At 42.3% G+C, this 24,091-nt stretch overlaps 1 protein-coding gene across 1 annotated transcript in view; it reads left to right on the plus strand.

The window, feature by feature from the left end:
- Positions 1 to 24,091, plus strand: part of HAPLN1 (hyaluronan and proteoglycan link protein 1) — a 219,432-nt gene that overhangs the window by 191,955 nt on the left and 3,386 nt on the right. The window contains exons 3-4 of the mRNA XM_068271697.1: positions 17,959 to 18,327; positions 23,746 to 24,048. Of these exons, the coding sequence (XP_068127798.1) occupies positions 17,959 to 18,327; positions 23,746 to 24,048 (672 nt within the window). The remainder of the gene's footprint in view (positions 1 to 17,958; positions 18,328 to 23,745; positions 24,049 to 24,091) is intronic.

Here is a 24,091-nt window from a genome sequence, read left to right on the forward strand (position 1 = left end):
TCTGTGGGGGTTTCTCAGGAGAAAAACTGCCACTTACCTGGGTCTTCGATCAGCCCCCTGAAGCGGTAATGTCCCACGCGTCCTGCTCCCATCCACGGTTCCCCGCAGCCGGCACCAGGCTATTATTCATCTGTCACGCAGACGAATGATGCACGCTGCCGCTCCTCTGCTCGCGTCATCTGAGGCTTACTGCGCAGGCGAAGTACAACGGTTTCTTGTACTGCGCTTGCGCAGTAAGCTTCCGATGAAGCAGGCGGAAGCGAGCGGGTGCGCGGCCACTGTAGCGCAGCTACTGTTGGATCCCATGCCGCACTAGACCGGGGCCGGCGGCGGAGAACAGCAGATGGGAGCAGGACGCCGTGGGACATTACCGCTGCAGGGGGCTGATAGAAGCCTAAGGTAAGTGTCTGTTTTTCTCCTCAGAAACCCCCCACAGAACTCCTTTAAAGACTCCCTATATTGTTCTTTGAACACTAATTACAGTTGATGCAACTGAGCAAACACAGCACAGAGGTTTTTTTAGTCTGCTATTCTTGCAATGCTGCTCACAAAATGATTGTTGATTGAATTTGATGATATATCAAGTCAATGTGATTGACAGCTCCTAGCAATGCTGTACTCTGAGCTGGGTGACTTGTGATTTTTTTACACAGATGATATTACAATGGGAAAAAGGCAAAATAGGATAATTCTATGGGCAATTAAGAGTAGGAAAACATGATTTTTTGTTGCATGTATGACAGACAGTAATTCCCCTTTAAAATTAACCACTGAATGTGGCAGGGGGATTAGAAGGCAAGTTCTTTTTAAGGACAATAATTAAGTTTAATAAATGTCAGCAATATCAATATATAATAATTAGCAATATGTAAAATGTCACATTTGTCACCTAATTAAATTCATAGCACCAAATTGAATGTGATAGTAATGCAAATATTATACATAAACACCATGTATTCCTTTTAATGTACATTTGCATTCCATATTCTGCTATATTTGTTGTCTTTGAAGCATTCCTGTGCTGTTGTCATCTCTTTTCAGTGAAATGATACACATTACTGTACATATTTTTCCCCCATTTAATTAGCCACCTTTATATTTCTGTATGCTTTCAATGCTCAGCATGAAGAGTTAGTGAAGTAAGCACACATTCACCCCGGAAAATCTGAAGTCAGCTTCATTAGACAGTTGCAGTAAACATGTTGGAACACAATGTTATCACATTCGCCATATACAAAGTTACAGCTGTCTATTAATCCAATTGCAAGCCTTGTGAAAGGTCATTGAAAAACTATAATGAGCCTGTATATCTGTCCCATCCTCTCTGAACATGCAGTTTATTTTATTCCTTTTGTTGGAAAACAATGTGGCAATTGATTTGTATAGTATTTAAAACCTTCGAATATAAATTGGAGCTAAGCAGCTTTTATTGCAGGAGGGGAAAAATGATTTGTTTACATGTTAAAGGAGGCAAGTAACTTTTATAATGTCAGCACTAATAGCAGCCTGTTACAAATCTCACACTTTAAAAGAACAGACATAATAGAACTGGGGAAGAAAGGCTTTATGACTGTAAGAAGAGTACAAGTAGTTATAATAATATTAGAAAGGGCCACAACATTTTATTGATTTCACCAGGAATGATGCCAGAAATTTAGACTTTTGCTTCTACTGCTTTTCCATTTTATGTTCAGTCTAACAATTTTATCACTGTCTGTGTTCCTTCCTTCCCCTTTGTCTGTAGTATCTCTAGTAAAGCATTTCATTGGAAGTGCAGCCAAGGTTCTTTAACCACTTGAGGACCGCAAGCTTACACTCACAACCCCCCCCCCCCCCCCGTCCTCCCCCAGTCACTACTGACTAGGTGATTATTTACAATTCAGTGTTCTGCAGCTTTATCTGCTTGCTGCAGAGCCATACAGCTTAGTACACAAGTGAATCTTACCTCCTTTTCTCGTCACTAGGAGGACTCCCTTGTTGTGGTGTCTGATTGCTGCTGCGGTAGTTAGTTTTTTCTTTAATGTACAAAAAGAGGCTTTTTTAATTACTATACTTAACGCTCCCTCCCCCCTTTACTCCACTAAATTGACCCTAGGTGGTGATTGCATAGCTTATCCTTCTCTCATAAGCATCAGCCTATGAGAGGGATTTCAGTGGAAGCCGCTCGGAGGGACAGCTAAGTTCCCCTGTACAGTGCTGTGCTAAATCTCAGCGCTGTACAAATGTAATCTTTTTTTTTTTTTTCGACTGGCAACAGTTTGCAAGCTGCGATCGCGGCTTGGCAGGCTGACCGTGGAGCTCCGCTCTGTCAATCAGCGGGGATGTGTACACATCCGCGCACGCGATCCCCTGCAATCCCTGCCCACTACTCTTGACGTCTTTCGGCATTAGGCGGTCCTGGAGCTGCCACCTTCCCGACACCTATCTGTGTTAGGTGGTCAGGAAGGGTTTAAAGCAGCTGTGACAGACATACTGTCCCAGGAAAAAGACATATATAGTGGTGGCGGGGAGTGTAATGGTTAAGGGCTCTGCCTCTGATGTAGGAGTCCTGGATTCAAATCCTGGCTCTTCCTAACTCAGTAAGCCAGCACCTATTCAGTAAGGAGTTCTTTGGGCGAGACTCCCTAACACTGCTACTGCCTCCTGAGTGCACTCTAGTGGCTGCCTCGCAAGTGCTTTGAGTCCGACAGGAGAAAGGCGCTATACAAAAAAAGGAATTTTTATTATTATATAGGTAGATAAATATTTATTCTACTTACATAACATATGTATTGTACTGTCTACTTTTTGATTTGAGTGAATTTTATATAGTAAATAAGGAAACTGTTCCAGACATTTTCCACCTTTACTGCCTCTGACTGAAGCCAAACTTGATGTAATTTCCTCTCTTTTCTTTCCTCCTAGAAACTGCACTGTCATATCTAGCTTGCTTTGTAAATACACAAGAGCACGGTGTAGATCATATGTCAGCATCTTCCACAGAGGGGTGAGGTGTATTTCCCTTCTTAGCCTGTCACACTGAGCTGCCCTTAGCCAATCAGTGAGGAGGAGGAATGTGGGAAGGAAGATTACAAGCTTCACTCTCCTTGGAAATGTATCAGAATAGAACCAAGTTGCCTGAGATAAGATGTATTACAGCAGAAACATTTATAATTTAAAGGACAACTAAAGTGAGAAATATATGGAGGCTGCCATATTTATTTCCTTTTATACAATACCATTTGCCTGGCAGTCCTGCTGGTTTATTAGGATGCAGTAGTGTCTGAATAATGCCAGAAACAAGCATGAAGCTAATCTTTAAATAATGTCAGAAACACCTGATCTGCATGCTTGTTCTTATGTTGTTCTTGTTGTTATGGCTAAAAGTATTAGAGGAAAAGGATTAGCAGGATAGCCAGGCAACCGGTATTGCTTAAAAGGAAATAAATATGGCAGCCTCCATATCTCTCTCGCTTCAGTTGCCCTTTAACCAGTTGAGAGCACAGGTGTTAGTGAAGCTTTAATTCCCTATCGTCGTTACCCCTCTGCTCCCTGGGGCCCTGTCATGTGCAGCAGCATTAATCACTCACTTGTCCCTGCGGGCGGCGGCTCCACTGTCCGTGCAGTCTTCAGCCATGCTGTCTACCTTTTTTTCTATCCATTACGTGTTATGTGTAAACACACGCCGGATAGAGAAAAGGCAAAAGAGTGCATGGAGGGTTCAGCCGCCGGCATTAATGCTGCTACATGTGAGGGGGAACTGGGGAGCAGGGGGGGAGAGAGGCGCTGGGGCAATTGCCCTTTTGCCTCTATGACAGCACCGACCCTGACAGGGAATCAAGAGGGGCTATAAATACAGTACCATCTTCTTTGGGTTCTTTTTTTATTGACATGTTCGTGTGCTTGTTATTTTAGTGTATTATTATTATTAGTAGTAGTAGTAGTAGTAGTATTGTATTTTTTTTTTTGGGGGGGGGGTATTATTGAACAAGGGCTTGTGATCTTTTTTTTTTTAGCAAAGTATAATTATTGTGTAGATGTAAATAAAATACAGAAGCCACTGGTTGAGAAAAAATAATCTCCTTAATTCAACTTTATATACTCCAATCAGTATCAGCCAACTACAGTGTGCACAAAGAGTAGGTAACGGGCTGGTGCTGATGCAGGAATTTGGAAGTTTTGGAGCAGTCTGAACTACATAGAGTTCTCGAAAGTAGTACTGTTGTCCTGATTGAAAAAAAAAACTGTACGTTTCCTGGCAATTTTTAAATATGCACAAGCGGGTGGAAATGAAAAGATAATTTTTGAATTACAAAATCACTTGTGCAGAACTACTATGGTATATCTCTTAGCATTTTATCTTTTTTTTGTGGCAGTGAGATTTCACGTCAAAGTAAAATGGTAGCTTAAACTTTTTTTGGGGGGGGTTGGATAATTTCAGAAAGAAGTTAAAGTTCTGATTTATTTTGTTGTTTTTGTCCCTGTAAAGCTGCATGAAACAAACAAATTGTTCTGATCTTCACATCTGTTTAATAAAATGATTGATTTAGAGGAAGATTGAATGAAACTTTACAGTATCTTGATCAATGAATCTTGATTGATTTGGCAGAAAACTTCATAAGTTCCTCATTTACATGGTTGAGATTTTTATTTAAATAATCAATAAATCATTTGTTTAAAAACAATGATGGAAGAATAAAAAAAAAAAAAAAGGTCATCTTTATTGACATATACTTTGATTCCGGGAATGCAACAAGAATTTCTAGTTATTAATATGATTTGTTTTATATACCACTATCATCTTCTGTGGCATTTTACAGGGCACAATACAGACCATAGCTAAGGCCGTAAATGTCTACATAGCTCAAACACAGTACATCTCAAACATCATGCATTATTTGAAAACATCCAGCAATACAGGTGCATATTCATTAGAGAGAATAATAAGTGCAGAAGCAATACTCACAAGAAGAGGACCCTGCCCTATTAAGCTTACAATATAGAGAGGAATAGGTTGTAAATACTAGTTTAGGTGACAAAGAGCCTGGTGCATGAAGCAGAACGTGGCATGAGGTACAGATGTGGGTATGCTTGGAAGAACAAAGAAATCGAGAGCCCAATATGGTGTAGTATTGTTAAGTTGGTTGTGGTTTAAAGCAAAATATTTAGATATACTCACAAACATGGGTTACCCATAGGCAACCACTTCAAGTGCAGGTGGGGAGTATTAGAACCTGATCCCACTCAGTTTTTTAAGATGTCGCTCTCTGTAGATAGGAAAAGGGGTAGCACCCCTCCACCGCGGGTGGAATCAAGATTTCAGAAAGGCTTGGTGTACAGAGGCGCCAGAGTAGAATAAAACCGTCTAAAAACCGTCTAAAAGAGGGGGATGTTCAGGTGGACTTACCTCCCTCGAAAATATAAAACTCAATTGAGTCACAATATATCAAAACAAAATGTTTTATTTAACTCCACTTAGTGCAAAGCGTTTCGCAGGTGTGGTCCCGCTTCATCAGGCAAAAAGGAGCATAACTCAATGGGTCTAAATGCAGAAGTGAGCGCCTCTGTCAATTGAGTTTTATATTTTCGAGGGAGGTAAGTCCACCTGAACATCCCCCTCTTTTAGACAGATTTTAGAAGTTTTTATTGTACTCTGGCGCCTCTGTACACCAAGCCTTTCTGAGATGTGGGTATGTCTTGGAAGGGGTACTATGACATATCGAGGTAAATTGGGCTCAATGCGCTCCTGGTAAATTGGGTATCGTTATAGGACACAATACGATTTGCAGTGCGGACAGGGTAATTTGGGCACCCAATGTTCTGGAGTTTGGCTGTAATATATAGTCAAACTTTTACTAGCAGCAGGGGATGGGGTGGTGGCGTCAGCAGCATTGAATTGATGCCAAAGTTTGTCAAACTCTGGATAGCGACAGTGTCTCCTGATAGCAGCAGCGACTAGCAGCAGTGCAATACAGGTAGCGGCAGTAGGTAAGAGGACGTGTATATCAGAATCAGAATCAGAATCAAGTTTATTCGCCAAGTACGGCAGTTGTCGTACCCGGAATTGGTTGTGGTACACATGGCATCTTTACATGACAGACAGAACAAGAGCAACAGGAATTACAATGGGACAGGTATAGCAACATGCAGACAGAAGAACAACAACAGGAATTACAATGAGATAGGTATAGCAAAATGCAGATACTGGTGAACATTCATGGGAGCTGGTGAACATGTAAAAAAAAAAAAAAAAAGACTTGGTAGTTTTTGAAAAATTTTATTTTAAAAAGATTGAAGAAAAAAGTGTTTTTTAACCTCTTGAGGACCGTGGGCTTAAACCCCCCTAGTGACCAGGCAATTTTGTTCAAAATTGGCCACTGCAGCTTTAAGGCCAAGCTGCAGGACCGCACAACACAGCACACAAATGATTCCCCCTCCCCCTTTTGTCCCCACCAATAGAGCTCTCTATTGATGGGGTCTGATCGCCCCTGCAGTGTTTGGTTTTTTTTATATAAATATTTATGTTATTTTTTTTAAATTAAATTTCTGTATTTTTTTATGTGTCTTATTCCCTCCATCCCTCCCACCCCCCAGGCAGCCAATAATGGCGATCGGCTGTCATAGGCTTCAGCCTATGAGAGCCGATCTCTCTCTTGCCCTCCAGGGGGACAGCCGTGTCACACGGCTGTCCCCAGTACAGCGCTGCTGCCGATCGCAGCGCTGTACAAAGCAATTAAGTGGCGGTTTTGCCGTTACAGTCTCCCAAGCGGCAATCGCCGCTCGGAGACTGAAGGCGGAGCTCCGCTCCGCCCACCAAGTAGGAGATGTGCGCGCAGCGTGCGTGCGATCTCCTGCAAATGCAAGCCCCAGGACTTTACGCCAATCGGCGTTAGGCGGTCCTGGGGCTGCCGCCGCGGCCACGCCCGTCGGCGTGTAGCCGTCGGCAAGTGGTTAAGCTTGGTAAAATGACATTTTGCCATGGAGGGATGAGCAAGAACATGTGTTGCGTGTTCATGAAAACTTCCTTCAAATTTGGGAAAAATGGTTGTGTACATGACATTGAAGTCAATGGCACTGACTTTAACGGTTAATAGCATGTGCTGCAATCACCACATTTGCTAGGTATGCATGAGAATAGTGTACACCACTTACACTAGTATGGTTACAAATGGTGCCATTAAGTTGCAGCTGCACTTCGAAACAAGCATAAAATTCAGCCATTCTTGTTAAAAGGGGCTTCTAGCTCTCGCTCTCCAAGTGCGAAAAAGTCAATAGCACACAAACAGAAGTATGAGTAATTATAGAAAGGCAGTTACGGAAAATAGGAATAGGCTAGAAAAAATAGGGAACAAAACATGATTTTTAAGAGACCGTCTTGCAGGATCAAGTCACAGCTGCCCAGAAGCAAATTAATTCCCCTTCTAAACCAGCACAAGAGGCATTCAACAAGATTAAAGTACAAAAAAAAGAAAAAAAAAAGAAACAAGAGGCTGAGTTAGACTAAAGAAAGAGAAAATTCTATAAATACACAAGTGTCCAGCTATGACAATCCGATGTCGAATGTAATCAATCAATTATACTAAGTTCATTCTGGCCCTACAAATTACCCCTTATCAGAGTGTGGACAGTGGACATGGCAGTCATAATAAGCTAGAGTTTGTATTTATTTTATTATCATTGCTAGCGTGTACATTCTTACCCATTCTTACCACAAACAAAGCTGGCACACTGTTTATATTGTGGTGTTTGTATGAAAGAACATGAAATAGCGGACTGAAGAAGCACTCTGATGTGTGTGTGTGTGCCTGGCTTGTAAGAAACCACATTAGCACATGAAAATATATGCGTTGCCTCCACATTTTTCTTCATCCATAAACAAGTCTCAGTGAGTTTATAGAGAGAGCATAATGAAATAAAACTGTGGTGCCATGGTATAAAAAAGAATGGGAGAAGGTTACATCTCAGAAGCAGTTTTCTAAAAGGAGTAGATATAAGGCTGTCTGAAGGGCATTGCAGATTACCACGTATAACAGCCAGGGGAACTTGCTGTATATGCCCCATAGTGTCAATTTGTATTGTATTTTGGTGTCCATATTTATCATTCAATCTCTAAAAAATATAACTAAAAATATGTTTTGAAACATGAATTCTCCTTAGTCTGTGTGACTGGAGGTGTATAACAGACATAAATAAAGGCATGGTAAAAGTTGTGGGGCCTAAAGACTCGACTGGGGCATCTTGCCAAAATATTCTTTTCATCTCAGAAAGTTGGCACGTATTCCCTTTGCAAAGTGGGTATCCCATAAACCAAGTAAAAAGGAGAATATTAGCAGTTGTATAGCTGATGGTAGGTTTTAGTGGTTAGGGAAGTCAGGGGAGGTTAAAGCAGACCTGAACCAGTGTTGCCAACTCATCCCTTTAAATACGGACGCTTATGAATTATACATGTCTTGTGGCTAGTAGTGTTGGGCGAACATCTAGATGTTCGGGTTCGGGCCGAACAGGCCGAACATGGCCGCGATGTTCGGGTGTTCGACCCGAACTCCGAACATAATGGAAGTCAATGGGGACCCGAACTTTTGTGGTTTGTAAAGCCTCCTTACATGCTACATACCCCAAATTTACAGGGTATGTGCACCTTGGGAGTGGGTACAAGAGGAAAAAATTTTTTAGCAAAAAGAGCTTATAGTTTTTGAGAAAATCGATTTTAAAGTTTCAAAGGGAAAACTGTCTTTTAAATGCGGGAAATGTCTGTTTTCTTTGCACAGGTAACATGCTTTTTGTCGGCATGCAGTCATAAATGTAATACATATAAGAGGTTCCAGGAAAAGGGACCGGTAATGCTAACCCAGCAGCAGCACACGTGATGGAACAGGAGGAGGGTGGCGCAGGAGGAGAAGGCCACGCTTTGAGACACAACAACCCAGGCCTTGCATGAGGACAAGAAGCGTGCGGATAGCATGCTTTGTACCACCATGCAGTCATAAATGTAATAAAGATAAGTGGTTCAATAAACAGGGACCACGCGGCAACGCTAACCCAGCAGCAGCACACGTGATGGAACAGGAGGAGGCGCAGGAGGAGAAGGCCACGCTTTGTGAGACACAACAACCCAGGCCTTGCATGAGGACAAAAAGCGTGCGGATAGCATGCTTTGTACCGCCATGTAGTCATAAATGTAATAAAGATAAGAGGTTCAATAAACAGGGACCACGCAGCAACGCTAACCCAGCAGCAGCAGCAGCAGCAGCACACGTGATGGAACAGGAGGAGGCGCAGGAGGAGAAGGCCACGCTTTGTGAGACACAACAACCCAGGCCTTGCATGAGGACAAAAAGCGTGCGTATAGCATGCTTTGTACCGCCATGTAGTCATAAATGTAATAAAGATAAGAGGTTCCATAAACAGGGACCGGCAACGGTAACCCAGCAGCAGCAGCAGCAGCAGCAGCAGCACACGTGATGGAACAGGAGGAGGTGCAGGAGGAGAAGGCCACGCTTTGTGAGACACAACAACCCAGGCCTTGCATGAGGACAAAAAGCGTGCGGATATAGCAGCAATGCTTTTTGCCGCCATGCAGTCATAAATGTAATACAGATGAGAGGTTCAATAAACAGGGACCGGAAACGCTAAACCATCCCAGATGTTCATCGGTCATGTTACTTGGTTGGGGTCCAGGAGTGTTGCGTAGTCGTTTCCAATCCAGGATTGATTCATTTTAATTTGAGTCAGACGGTCTGCATTTTCTGTGGAGAGGCGGATACGCCGATCTGTGATGATGCCTCCGGCAGCACTGAAACAGCGTTCCGACATAACGCTGGCTGCCGGGCAAGCCAGCACCTCTATTGCGTGCATTGCCAGTTCGTGCCAGGTGTCTAGCTTCATGCCCGGTTTCAGGTCCAGCGGTGCCAGCCACAAATCCGTCTGTTCCTTTATTCCCCTCCAAATTTCCTCCCGTGTGCTGCTTATCCCCAAGGCAGATCAGCTTCAGCAACGCTTGCTGACGCATGCCAACAGCTGTGCTGCACTGCTTCCACGATCCTACTGCTGCTGGTGCTGGGTTAGCATTTCCGGATGAGGTACAGCTTTGAGATGCGTTGGAGGAGAAGGAGTCAGAGAGGTAGGTGCTGCTGTTGTTATCCAGCTGTTTGCGGCGTGGGCAACACCCGCGCCGTAGCAGGTGAGGAATCGCTGCCAGGCTCCACAAGGTTCACCCAGTGCGCGGTAAGGGAGATGTATCGACCCTGGCCGAACGCACTCGTCCAGGTGTCAGTGGTGAGGTGAACCTTGCAGGCAACGGCATTCTTCAAGCTTCGGGTTATTTAGCTGACCACGTGCTCATGCAACTCAGGCACTGCAGAGCGCGCAAAGTGGTAGCGGCTGGGAACCACGTAACGTGGGATGGCCACTGACATCATGCCCTTGAAGCTGTTTGTCTCCACCACTCGATATGGCAGCATTTCGCAGGCCAGAAGCTTGGCTATGCTGGCTGGCTGTTACTGCCACGGCCCGGGGGTCATTTGCTGGCAATTTCCTCTTGTGCTCAAACATCTCAGAGACAGACAACTCAACCGTAGCGCTGCACACCGAAGGGCTGTTGGTTGTTGTGTTTGATGAACACTGGGAGACCTCAAGAGCACTAGTCCGGAAAGTGACAGTGTCAGCATCGTCTGATGTTTGTGAATGTTGTGAACCACGCAATGGCTGGGCTACTGCTGCTGCTGAGGCGGGTCTGGTGGTGAGTCTGGTGAACCCAAGGGAGGCAGTGTTGCTGGTGGTACCCTGTCCTGCCGCGTTTGCCCACAGAGTGGGATGTTTGGATAGAATGTGGCGGCTCATGCTGGTGGTGGAGAGGTTGTTAATACTTTTCCCCCTGCTCAGGCGGGTCTTGCACACCTTGCAAATAGCCATGGTAACATCCTCAGTGCAGTCTTCAAAGAAAGCCCAGACTTTAACTGGCTGAGGACTCGGACCTCGTGCGTGATGTGCTGGTGCTGCTTAACCCACTGCTGGACGCTTGAGAGGTCATCCAAGTAATTATCTGGTCCTGTTCTTTTGGATCTGTGAGGGTTGTTGTCCTGGACAACATGGGCAGTATTGAGTGGGTTTTCTTGGGTGCTCCCCTGTGGCCTGTACGTGAACCGTCAGGGGAAACACCTCTTCCCTTGCCCCTCCCTCTTTCACCGGATTTCTTCCTCATTTCACTTATCCTTAAAGTACACGCTGACTGGCAGCAGTACAGTGGCAGTACAGAAATGCTATACAGTGGTGGGTGAGCGGTGTACCACTATTGTCAGCAGTGACACAGAGCACAATGCTATACAGTGGCGGGTGAGCGGTGTACTACTGTTCCCAGCAGAATCAGAGTGGCAGTAAACAATGGTATATAGTCTGGCTGAGCGGTGTACACAGAGTGTCAGTAAACAATGGTATATAGTCTGGCTGAGCGGTGTACACAGAGTGTCAGTAAACAATGGTATATAGTCTGGCTGAGCGGTGTACACAGAGTGGCAGTAAACACAATGCTATATAGTCTGGCTGAGCGAGCGGTGTACTACTGTTCCCAGCAGAATCAGAGTGGCAGTAAACAATGGTATATAGTCTGGCTGAGCGGTGTACACAGAGTGTCAGTAAACAATGGTATATAGTCTGGCTGAGCGGTGTACACAGAGTGTCAGTAAACAATGGTATATAGTCTGGCTGAGCGGTGTACACAGAGTGGCAGTAAACACAATGCTATATACTCTGGCTGAGCGAGCGGTGTACTACTGTTCCCAGCAGACACAGAACAGTAAACAGAATGCTATATAGTGTGGCTGAGCGAGCGGTGTACCACTATTCCCAGCAGACACAGAACAGTGAACAGAATGCTATATAGTGTGGATGAGCGAGCGGTGTACCACTATTCCCAGCAGACACAGAACAGTAAACAGAATGCTATATAGTGTGGCTGAGCGAGCGGTGTACCACTATTCCAAGCAGACACAGAACAGTGAACAGAATGCTATATAGTGTGGCTGAGCGAGCGGTGTACCACTATTCCCAGCAGACACAGAGTGGCAGTAAACAGAATGCTATATAGTGTGGCTGAGCGAGGTACACAGAGTGGCAGTAAACAGAATGCTATATAGTGTGGCTGAGCAAGCGGTGTACTACTATTCCCAGCAGACACAGAGTGGCAGTAAACAGAATGCTATATAGTGTGGCTGAGCGAGGTACACAGAGTGGCAGTAAACAGAATGCTATATAGTGTGGCTGAGCAAGCGGTGTACTACTGTTCCCAGCAGTGACACAATGACAGGGGGGACCCTGGCTAGCGTGGCTGGAGCGCGAACTACCCTGCCTGCCTACCCAAAGCTAAACCCACAGACAAATGGCGGAGATATGACGTGGTTCGGGTATTTATTTACCCGAACCACGTGACCGTTCGGCCAATCAGAGCGCGTTCGGGTCCGAACCACGTGACCCGTTCGGCCAATCACAGCGCTAGCCGAACGTTCGGGGAACGTTCGGCCATGCGCTCTTAGTTCGGCCATATGGCCGAACGGTTTGGCCGAGCACCGTCAGGTGTTCGGCCGAACTCGAACATCACCCGAACAGGGTGATGTTCTGCAGAACCCGAACAGTGGCGAACACTGTTCGCCCAACACTAGTGGCTAGTTAGATGCAGTTTAGGCACTGATTATGTGTGAGAATCCCCAGAACCTGTATAACTTAAATGTGTCAGTATTTAAAGGGATGAGTTGGCAACCCTGACCTAAACTGATAATTAAAAGTCAAAATAAATATACACATGTCATACTTACCTCATGTGTAGTCTACTCATCAATCTCTTTCTCCTCTCCTGCGCCCTGTTTGTTCACTGTGAACAATGGAATTTTCCATCCTGATCAGCACACTGTTAAACTGTAATATCACCCACTAGATCAATAAGTCAGGCAAAGTTTGCAAGACAGAGGTTAGGGGTAGGCAACGATTAGAGATGAAGCATAGGGTTAGACACCAGATAGGAAAGGAGTCCCCTGAACTGCCAGAACTAAGATCTAACTAGACAATACTTCAAGAAATAAGGTCAGAGCGTTCACTAGAAGGGCTGATACTTCTATTAAATCTCAAATACTTTGGTCACATAATGAGAAGACCGAATTCTTTGGAAAAATCCTTGATGCTTGTTAAGGTGGCCATACACGATACAATAAAATGATACGATTTTATGGCAATTCGATAAAAATGGTCGGATCTCTAGAAAAAATCGAATGCTTTTTTTTCATTCGACTAAAAAATCCTTCGGATTTCCCGTTTTTTTTTTTTGTTTTGTTTTTTTTATCAATCCAGAATGCCAGATATTTTTCTTTAATTTTTCTAAAGATTGTATGGTGTGTGTTAGATTGCCAATTTAATAATATACACACCCTAGCAATTTTCTCAGAGTTTCCAATCATTTTTATCATAATTGGGGAAAAAATTTAACATATGTGTGTGGCACATTGGTCATGTTTTTAAATGTTACAATCAGTCAGAAAAATGTATTGCATTTCTTGAATTGAACAGATATTTAAAAAATTGTATGGTGTGTGGCCACCTTAAAAATTGAGGGTAAGTGAAGTATATGTGACGCGATGAACATGCCTAAGTAACAGTTGAAAGAAGTCATGACTGACAGAGACATCTGGCATGCAGAAGTACAAATGGTCTGGAAGAGTCGACTGAACGAATGGGGACAGAGAGAGAGAGAAGAAAGAAGTTAACATTTCCAGACCAGTTTAAAATCAGGATCGGGGGCTGGTAATAGTAGGAATGAGATTAATTGTATTTATAAAGTGTTTTTACACCATCAGTGTAAAAATTATCAGGCATCAGCCCCATCACATAAAGAATCCAGAAAACATAGAATACGTTACTAGGCCCATCTTTCATCAGCTTTGTACAGTGCCTGGCCTACCCTGAGACAAGACACCGGTCCACAAATCTGCATTCTTTTACAGTACATAATGACATCAATTTACCACAGTTTCATGACTGTATTCTAAAAATCTACTGTATGCAAACTGTAGTTGGATGTCAGACAGAATACCAGGGGAGATAGCTACAGAAATTTTCAAACAATTGCAGGATCAGATTATAAGTAAAAATGGTCTCTTAAAGAGACTCTGTAACAAAATGTTCAGCCTTATTTCTTCTATCCTATAAGTTCCCATACCTGTTCTAATGTGGTCTGTGTTACTGCAGCCTTTTCTAGTTGCACAGTGGCTGTGTTATCTCTGTTATATGATCTAATCTTCTCTCTTCTCTCGCCTCTGTTGGCTGAGGCTGGAATGTGTGGAATGTGCTGCACTGCTTGTCATTGGCAGAAGCTATACACACCCTCTCCAAGCTCTGTATGAGTCAGAGACTGAGCTACTCTCAAGCCTATCACACTCTAGTTAGAAGCCATGTCTTTTGTTTGTAAACACTGCCTAAAAATGTCAATTAAAAGCCAGGGTTGCAGCAGGGAGTGGCAGAAACAGCACAGAGGGGCCCAGGAGAACATAATGAATAGAATGGTATGGTTTTTATTGTATGAATTTTAGAGTACAGATTCTCTTTAACTTTAGCTTTGTACAGAAAGTTGTACAGTCTCATTTCTGTGACTGGAGATAAGCTTTACATTTCCATTTCATCACAGGGCCATTTCTGGACACAGGCTGTCCAGGCAAAGATCTGTGGGGCTCTTTAGTGTACAGAGCACTATACTGCACCCTCTGTATTTATGAAAGTCTTTTTGGGCCATATGAATCCCAGTGTTCCCATTATGTATTGCAGGATTCCAGTGTCCCCTGTAGTGTAATCTTTGGTTGATGCTGTTAATAGTTGAACAGGAGTGCAGTCTGTCTATGAAGTGCATGTGTACATGTGTGCATGCACGCCCATGTGTGTGACTGTGTTGTGCGCCTATACAAGCATGCGTGTGTATGTGTAGGGGAATGACAGACCAGTAGCGTTGCCTGTACCACTAAGTTGGATCACACGTTTTCCCTTTTCAGTGGATTGGATGAGGCAGAATAGTGGCCACTTATGCAATCTATTTTCTCCAATCTTACCAGATATGTGTAGTAGAAGGGTAAACTGAGTGAATATGCTTTGTAAGAATATTTCTCACATTATATAGAAATGTTAAAATTTAACAAAAAGAAAAGATTGTATCCTTAGTGGGCACCTTAATGCAAACCTGAAGGTAAAATAAACTTATGATATAATGAATTGTATGTGTAGTACAGTTAGGAAACAGACCATTAGTAGGAAATAAAAGAGTCTCATATTGCTTTCCAGTACAGGAAGAGTTAAAAAAACGTCAGTTTTTATCTATGCAAAAGAGCTTCTTTGAGCTCTTCAATCCACTGGGTCGAATCAGAGCCGGGATAAGGATAAGATTCTCCAGCACCCAAGGCTGAGACACCAAAGTGCGCCCCACCATCCCTCCCATCCCAGCCGTCACATACTGATTGCTATTAGACTAAGAGGCGCCCCAAAGCCCCCAACACCTTAATCTTTAGTTATCTGGCTTGCAATCGCTGTCATGAATCCCCTTTTCTTATTTCTACTTCAAACACAATAGGAGAATGACAGCTGAGTGAGTTGTGCGCCCCTCTCCTACACTGCGCCCTGAGGCTGGAGCCTCTCTCGCCTCTGCCTCAGCCTAGCCCTGAGTCGAATACAGTCCTGTTTTCTGAAGCACTTAACCAGCCAAGAAATAGTGAGAGACGGCTTAAGATAAGGTTTTACTGCCATAACGTTCAAAGGGTCTATATTTCGGTGTGTGGTTTCTAAGCTACAAATATGACAGATTGATGCAATGTTATTAAAAAAATTACATAATTGAAAATTAAAATATGAGACTCTTTCCTTTGCTACTAATGTTCTATTTGTTGTCTGTACTACACATACAATTCACTGTATCTGTTTTTTTTCCGCTTCAAGTTTGCTTTAAGACTACAAAACTAAATTATTTTAACAATAAAAGATTTTTTGAACTTGCATCATTGACCTTTAAAGAAAAATGATACACAAAACAATACAGAAATACATCTACAAGATATAGCTGAGCTTGTTGTTTGTGTATACAGCCTAGGGATGCCGTGCTTATTGCGTCTACATTAATAAGATACTGACTTTCTATTTTTCCATTTTAATTAGAGCATTTTCAATTAGCTAGTTATGTAAAAAAATGCAAAGAAGAACAAAAGACTACATTAGCCACCCATGTACACAGGCCAGAATCAGAATATAGCACAGCACATAAGGAATTAATCACTACCACCAAAATGACTGATATTTACAAAGTTCCTTGTGTTCTGTGTGAATGTTCAGCTGTGATTGCAGTAATTGGTTTAAATGTTTGGAGGAAGTTATGTTACACAGTAACAACATTATAGCTATATAAAAGGAACAATTGTCTTAGATGCATAGTTGCAGGAAATCAACTAAGATGTACACATTGGATACTGTACATGAAATCTTTACAATAGGAAGATTTATGAATTTGTGGCTAATTTATAGCAAATGTGTACCCATGATAAAGGTCACTTCGGTCCATGCTATAAACCTTTGTAAAATTCTGGTCAAAACTTAGCACATGAGTCGACGACTCTAAAAGTACCGCAAGCATATCAAAAGACATTAGGTACAGAAGTAAGCTATTCGGCAAAGAGCTACCTGATGATCAAGTAACGAATTATGATGGTAGTTTATGCCAGTATGGATACAGAAGCGTGGGTACAACCCCCTGAGCCTCCCCCTCCTTCCAGAATCCAACCCCCACCCAAGTCTAAATAATAACACAACCCCCCCCCCCCCCACACACACACACACACACACACACACACACACAAGTATGGCTATAAAGGCAACTCACTTATCTTCTTATACCACAACTCAACACCCCTTTCCTTCCTCCAATGTCTCCTCTACATGTTGCAGAGTAGCACAGAGGAGCATGATCTTTACCTGTTTCAAGACTGCACCACATGACATTCATCGGGAGCTCATGATGTATGTCATGTGACATGCAGGAAGACTCTGGAGCCAGAGGCATGTATGAAGCATAGAGCATATGGTTGCAGGGTAGAAGGGAGACCCAATGCATAGCTGGATCAGATAGATATAATGCTCCACTGTGCTACTCTGCAGAAGGGGAAGAGAAGGCCATAGTCACTGTATCGATAGGATTTGTTTCATAATTTCCTAAAGGAAGTGGTACCAAAGTGATCACCACACCAAATAGTATCAAAGCCACAGAAGCTGCTCCTTGCGCCTCCTCAATATTGGATCTTCCCTAGGCGAGACCTCAGCTGTGCCGCACTTTTATGTTGTTGGCAAAGTTGTGCGATGGCCGAAATGCATGCCAGGTAGTCTGTGGAGGTGAGTTAAAGGTGCTCAGTTGCCTTTAAAGCAAACCTGAAGCGAAAGTAAACATATGATATAATGAATTGTATGTGTAATACAGCTAAGAAATGGGACATTAGTAGCAAAGAAAAGAGTCTTATATTGTTTTCCAGTACAGGAATAGTTAAAGAGCTTCAGTTGTTATGTATGCAAATCGGTTTCTCTGAGCTCTTTTCTGAAGGATTTGAACAGCAAAGAAAAAGTGAGATACAGTTTGATATAAGGTTATACTGCAAGAAAGTTCATAGGATCATTATTTCCGCTTTGTTTTAAAGACAGAGTTTGCTTTTAAAACTGTAACTGTGATAGAATGATACAATGAAAAAAAAAACTATACAAATGAAAAAAAAATGAGACTCTTTTCTTTGCTACCAATGTTCTATTCCCTATTCGTACTACACATTCATTGTTACTGTAACACTTATTTCACAAGGAGATTTTTGTTTCTTTGAAGTTTCAAAATTAATCTAATTAGAATTGTGTATGAGAGATGTTACTGGAGCTGGAAGTTTCTCTTTATATCTGTTTACTGAATGTCTTTCTTGTACTGTATTGCAGAGAATGGACCTCGTCTGGTGGTGGAGGTGGATCAGACAAAAGTCATCTCTCATCGAGGTGGCAATGCTACACTGCCATGCAAATTTCGCCATGAGTCAGCATCTACAGGCTCCTCCTCTCACAAGATCCGAATCAAGTGGACCAAACTGACTTCAGATTACCTCAAGGAAGTGGATGTCTTTGTTTCAATGGGGCACCATAAGAGAAGCTATGGCAGCTATCATGGCAGAGTTTACCTGCTAGGATCAAGTGCAAATGATGCTTCACTAGTTATCACCGATATAACACTGGAAGACTATGGGAGATACAAGTGTGAGGTTATTGATGGACTTGAGGATGATACTGCTGTTGTGTCATTGGATTTACAAGGTAATGATGTCAGCTGAACGAGCCATCGTCATAACAAATTTAAGTGATTCTTATTTGCTTTTTTGTCAAGGGCATAACTATAAATCATGGGGTTATTTAGACCAACTTTCCCTTACCCTCTTGGTGACCCCACAGCCATATAACATATCCCATGTATATGCCTCTGTTTTTGTGCATTCATTTATTTATCTGTTTGCCCCATTCATTGCTACTCTGGAATGTGCATGGGGGGGGGGGGGCAGATATGACAGATTAGAGCATGTACAAACTGCTTTGGTATTATAACTGGTAGGTATGCAAGGTTTAGTTACAACATGCATCAAACAGCCTAAGGCAACATTGGGTGAATAGAGGACCTGTAAAGACTTATAGTAGAACATAAAAAATGATTTAGGAAACCACTTTTTACGTTGATTATATGGGTTTTAGCACCAAAACACTTCTTACAACTATGTATTGCTGTATTGATATGTAACCCCAACCTTGCAGTGATGTTTAGCCTAGCCAATGATATCAGCTAGCCTTCTGCCCTAGCACTCTGCACTCTGGGTAATTTGGCATTACTGCTCACTACTCAGATGAAAACAAAACAAAATATCTACCAGTGATTGCCCTTACCAGTAGTAGACCCACTGACTTTACATAACACAACTACTTATTTTAAGTACATATGGGCCTGCCCATGACCCATCATGACCACGCCCTCTTTTCAGTGCATAACACCTTTTTTTGCTGTGGTGCGTTCAGTGTGCCACAGGTAACCAGCTACCCCACCTTATCGATCCAGCACCTTCATAGTACCTTCACAAAAAAAGATCTGGACCCACCCTTGCATAGTCATGTCACTTTTGGCTAGGAATGTAAGTGCCTAAAAAATTAAGCGCTCACATTCCTGACCAAAAGTTCTACAGGCGCTTGTATTGACCTGAGGAAGCAGGCAGGACCCAGGAAAAGTGTTGTCTACCTGGCATGAATAAACATTACTTTTACCATTAAATAATGGTTTGTCCTTCTGATAAGGTAAGAAATGATGATTCTCATATATCCAACAGCTAGTATTATCAATTCATCAGGGGCACCTCCACCAGTGTATTTTATAACAGCAGTTGCCAGAAAGATATGTCCGTTCAGCAGATGGAGGAGGGGCAGAATGAAGACATGTTCCTCAGAGAGCTTCAGCTGGGAATGATTACTTCCGGCCTTTGACAATGACAATAGATAAGCAAGCTTCTCCTGCTCTCTGCAGTGAGAATAGAGTTTTTTCTTACATGCAGGGAATGCACGAGAATGCTTTCAAATGTTCTTTAATGTAGCTAACAGTAGTTATGGAAATGTTAGTTTTGGGAGTATAATCCCACTTTCATGTAGCAACATGGCAGATGATGGTCCAGTTCAGCTATTCTCGCAGTGCTGAAAGCTAAAAATGACTTTATGCTTATTATCTGTCTCTTTTCTAATAGCATTCCCAAGGTACCATAATTAGTTAGTGAATAAATGTGAGGCTGAAGTTCATTAATTAAAACATTCTTATATTGCCAGTTCACAGTTTATCAATAAACTGTAATTCTTGGAAGTAACAGCATGACTGCGGTGTATAATGTATATCTCGCTTTAGCTCTCTGTACAGTATGTGTATGATTAACTAATTAGTACAATGCAACCTTTCTGACACAACCTTTTTGTTGATGTGTAATATGATTACCTATGATTACCAAAAATGATCCTGAATTTTCTTTTAGCAAAAAGCTTGTATGCAATAATAGGAAGAGAACAGTCACGGCACTAGTGTTTACTTCTGATCACTTTGTGACTTTTACATACAGGCAAATATATACATGTTATAGATGCACCCTAAAGGGATCATGTAGTACATTCAAGTATAAGAACCCACTACAGTCATCTTGAAAGAGAAATATTTGCAAAAAGTACAGTTTTTGTTTCTTGTTTTTTTTTTTCCTCTTCTTTATGCAGCTGCTAACCCGTTAAAAACAGCTGTAGCATTGCTGCATCTAAAGCCTCTCTACTAACTCCTTCCTGGTCTTCCCCTTTCTCATGAGTTTTGCTGATTGCTCTCCTGTGTGCAGATACAAGCTTAACACACAGATAAGCTGTCTTGTCTATGCATAGTCACAGAGCCGGATTAAGGCTAAATGGGGCCCTAAGCAAAGTAACTGATTTGGGCCCCCCCATCATGTCGTAATAGAATCAGAAGATGCAGCTGCACAGCAATATGTCGCACACACCGGGCAGCCGAGCTACTGGTTGCTATGGGCAACAGCACACTTTCCTCTGTGGGTGCACAATGCAGGGAATAGCAGCGGCAAAATGCAGAGTGAGAAATGAATGGCTGGGACATTTGCACTCAGGGGCTGGGGCACCCCTGTGAAGAGGGCGCCAGATATCACAGCAGCAGCACTTTCCCCCTGCATCTCCAGCCTGGCAATAGCAGAAAGCTCTGGACACCGCCAAACCGGAAGCCGTTCCCCAGACAGAATTACATAACCATTCCCACCACCGAACAACCAATTTCCTCCCAAACTAGACAGCCACCATGCAGCCTCCATCCCAGTGAATACGATAGTCCAGCAGAGAAGGCAGCCGCAGTGGGGGAGAATGACAGCACCAGATGAATCACATTCACCTATTGCGATCCAAGCAATAGAGGTCCCGTCATCCGGAGCCCATCTGTCTCCTCTAGAGTGCTGCCGCTCTGTTACTACTACTATTACTACTTCCTACTTCATGTCTGATCTGAGAATCAGGAAGTTCAGAGCGAGCGGCTGCACTGTAGAAGAGACAGATGGGTTTCAGATGACGGGATCTCTATTGCTTGGATCATGGATAGGTGAGTGAGCGTTTGCCATCTGCTGCTATCATTCTTGCTGCAGCTGTGGTTCTCTGTGGGAAGGGAGGGTGGAGTGGGCAGTGGCAGAGCGCACAGTAGCAGGAGGGGGACCTAGGAGGAGAGCCTGGCTCTGAAGACAATCAGCAGCGCACGGCATCATTTGACAAGACAAGACAAATAACATTTATATCGCGCTTTTCTCCTGGTGGACTCAAAGCGCCAGAGCTGCAGCCACTAGGACGCGCCCTATAGGCAGTAGCAGTGTTAGAGAGACTTGCCTACGGTCTCCTACTGAATAGGTGCTGGCTTACTGAACAGGCAGAGCTGAGATTCGAACCCTGGTCTCCTGTGTCAGCGGCAGAGCCCTTAAAGGGACTCCAAGCAGTGCCTGTGGATATGCCTTTAAGCATACCCACAACTAATTCATTACATCCTCACACCTACCAGCATGATGTTTGTAATTATATCCCCCTGGGTTTCTTATATTTCATTGCATTGTGCTGAATCGAGCTGCCAACTTTGGAGAAAAGTCGTCCTGTGGCTGTGATTTCGATCGTGAAAATATCAAAAACTAAAAGGCATAGAGCAGCCGTTTATATATCATTGGAAAGAGGAGAAAGAGAGCTTTAAAATGATATGAATCTTTCCATAGTTACTGGACTGCTCAGAGTCCCTTTAACCATTATACCATCCAGCCACCGCTGACTTTGAAGAAAAGTCGTCCTGTGGCTGCGATTTCGATCGCGAAAATATCGAAAACTAAAAGGCATAGAGCAGCTGTTTATATATCATTGGAAAGAGGAGAAAGAGAGCTTTAAAATGATATGAATCTTTCCATAGTTACTGGACTGCTCAGAGTCCCTTTAACCATTATACCATCCAGCCACCGCTGACTTTGGAGAAAAGTTGTCCTGTGGCCGCGATTTCAATCGCGAAAATATCGAAAACTAAAAGGCATAGAGCAGCCGTTTAGATATCATTGGAAAGAACAAATCATCTATCAAGAACAAATGCCTTGCTGAACTGAGAGAAAAACAGAAGTAATGACCCTTTGAACTTTCAAACACAAATACCTTATCACAAGCAGTTTCTAACTGTTACTCAGCTCTTCTAAATTCCACTTGCTTTTCAGGAAATAACAAGCTGTTAGACAAGCTCATTTGCATAGATAACAACTCTATTTTTTTACACTTGCTGTACTAGAAAATAGGAAGGGGCTTTAGACAATTTCTTAGTAGGGCTATTACTACATGTGCCTATGTTTATCTCATTCTGTCACTTCAGGTGTACTTCAAAACGTTTTTATTACTTATTGAATATTACTCATGGTTCTACTTCTGCTTTGTGATCTAATAGCATGGAATAAGTAGTGCGTATTTATTAAGGAATGCTTACCTGTTGTTTTTCTTCCAAAAAACTAAAACAAAACAACTCAACAAACATAATTATCGTGTTAACCACTTCCCTACCACATTATTATTATGTTATTTCCCCTTAAAAACCACAGCAATTAACACATCAACTCTACTAACTAATTATTCGCAATAACTTTATCACTACTTAGTACACCAAAATTATCTATATATATTTTTTTGAGGGAAAAGCTTTCTTTGGGTGGCACTTTTTGCTATGAATTATTTATTCCCTATGCATTTTAAAGGGAATACAAAAAAATTGAATAAAGTCATATCTCTCAGTTTTCAGCCATTATAGTTTAAAAATAAAAAGTGCTACTGTAGATAAAACCCACACATGTTATTTGCCCATTTGCCCTGTTTATTACAACATTTAAATTATGTCCCTAGTACAATGCATGGCGAATACTTTATTTGGAAACCAAGGTGTATCTTTTCCATTTGTGTTTCTTTATACTACGGTATATCAATAATTACAAGCTCTTATTTGCAAAAATAACAGTATTATGCCCTCATGGCATACATTTTAAAAAAGCCCTATTTATGTTTTTTTTAATGCAGTCACTTTTTTCAAGTGTTTTATTTTGGTAACTATGAGGGAGGTGGTTAGGGTTAGAAGGGGTTAATAACTAATGGGAGATTTGTTTTTAATGTATTTTACACAGTAAAACAATACACAGGAAGTAATGTGTATATGATTTTACTTTGATTTTGTAAATGACTACAGGCATCCTACTGATCCAGAATCATTCATTACAGGCACTTTGATCAGTTTTGGGAACACATATTCCCATTCATTGAGCAGTGCATGACATCAGTGCAGTATGGATATATTTGTCCCATGGCCCTGATTCATTAAATGCTGGTAAAATTGACATGTGTACACTTTACGTACATTGTGTAAACACTGGTAAAACTGACATGCACTGTAAGCACACATCATTTTTATTGGTGGTTCATAAATCTGGGCCCATGTAGCTTCAGAGGTTAAACTTTGCATTAGAAGTAGTAGATAAGTATACTCAGATACCTTCAAAAGACCAAACAAACTAAAACAATTACAACAGTAAATTAATATGGAATATTCATTCAAAAATTAATGGTGATTTTTCTTACTGAGAAATTATAATCCATCAACATTTTTTCTTTGTATTTCAGGTATTGTTTTTCCATTCTTTCCACGGCTGGGTCGGTATAATCTGAATTTTTATGAGGCCCAACAAGCCTGTCAAGATCAGGATTCTATTGTTGCTTCCTTTGATCAGTTATATGATGCATGGAGGTCGGGACTTGATTGGTGTAATGCCGGCTGGCTCAGCGATGGATCAGTACAGTACCCAATCACCACCCCTAGAGAACCCTGTGGGGGTAAAAACATTGTTCCTGGAGTTCGGAATTATGGTTACAGGGACAAAGACAAAGGTCGATATGATGTCTTCTGTTTCACATCAAATTTTAAAGGTATAGAAACTGTTTAAAATATGACTGCTATGTAAAAGTTTTT

The sequence above is a fragment of the Hyperolius riggenbachi genome, chromosome 1, assembly GCF_040937935.1.
Source record: "Hyperolius riggenbachi isolate aHypRig1 chromosome 1, aHypRig1.pri, whole genome shotgun sequence".
NCBI classification, from domain to species: domain Eukaryota; kingdom Metazoa; phylum Chordata; class Amphibia; order Anura; family Hyperoliidae; genus Hyperolius; species Hyperolius riggenbachi.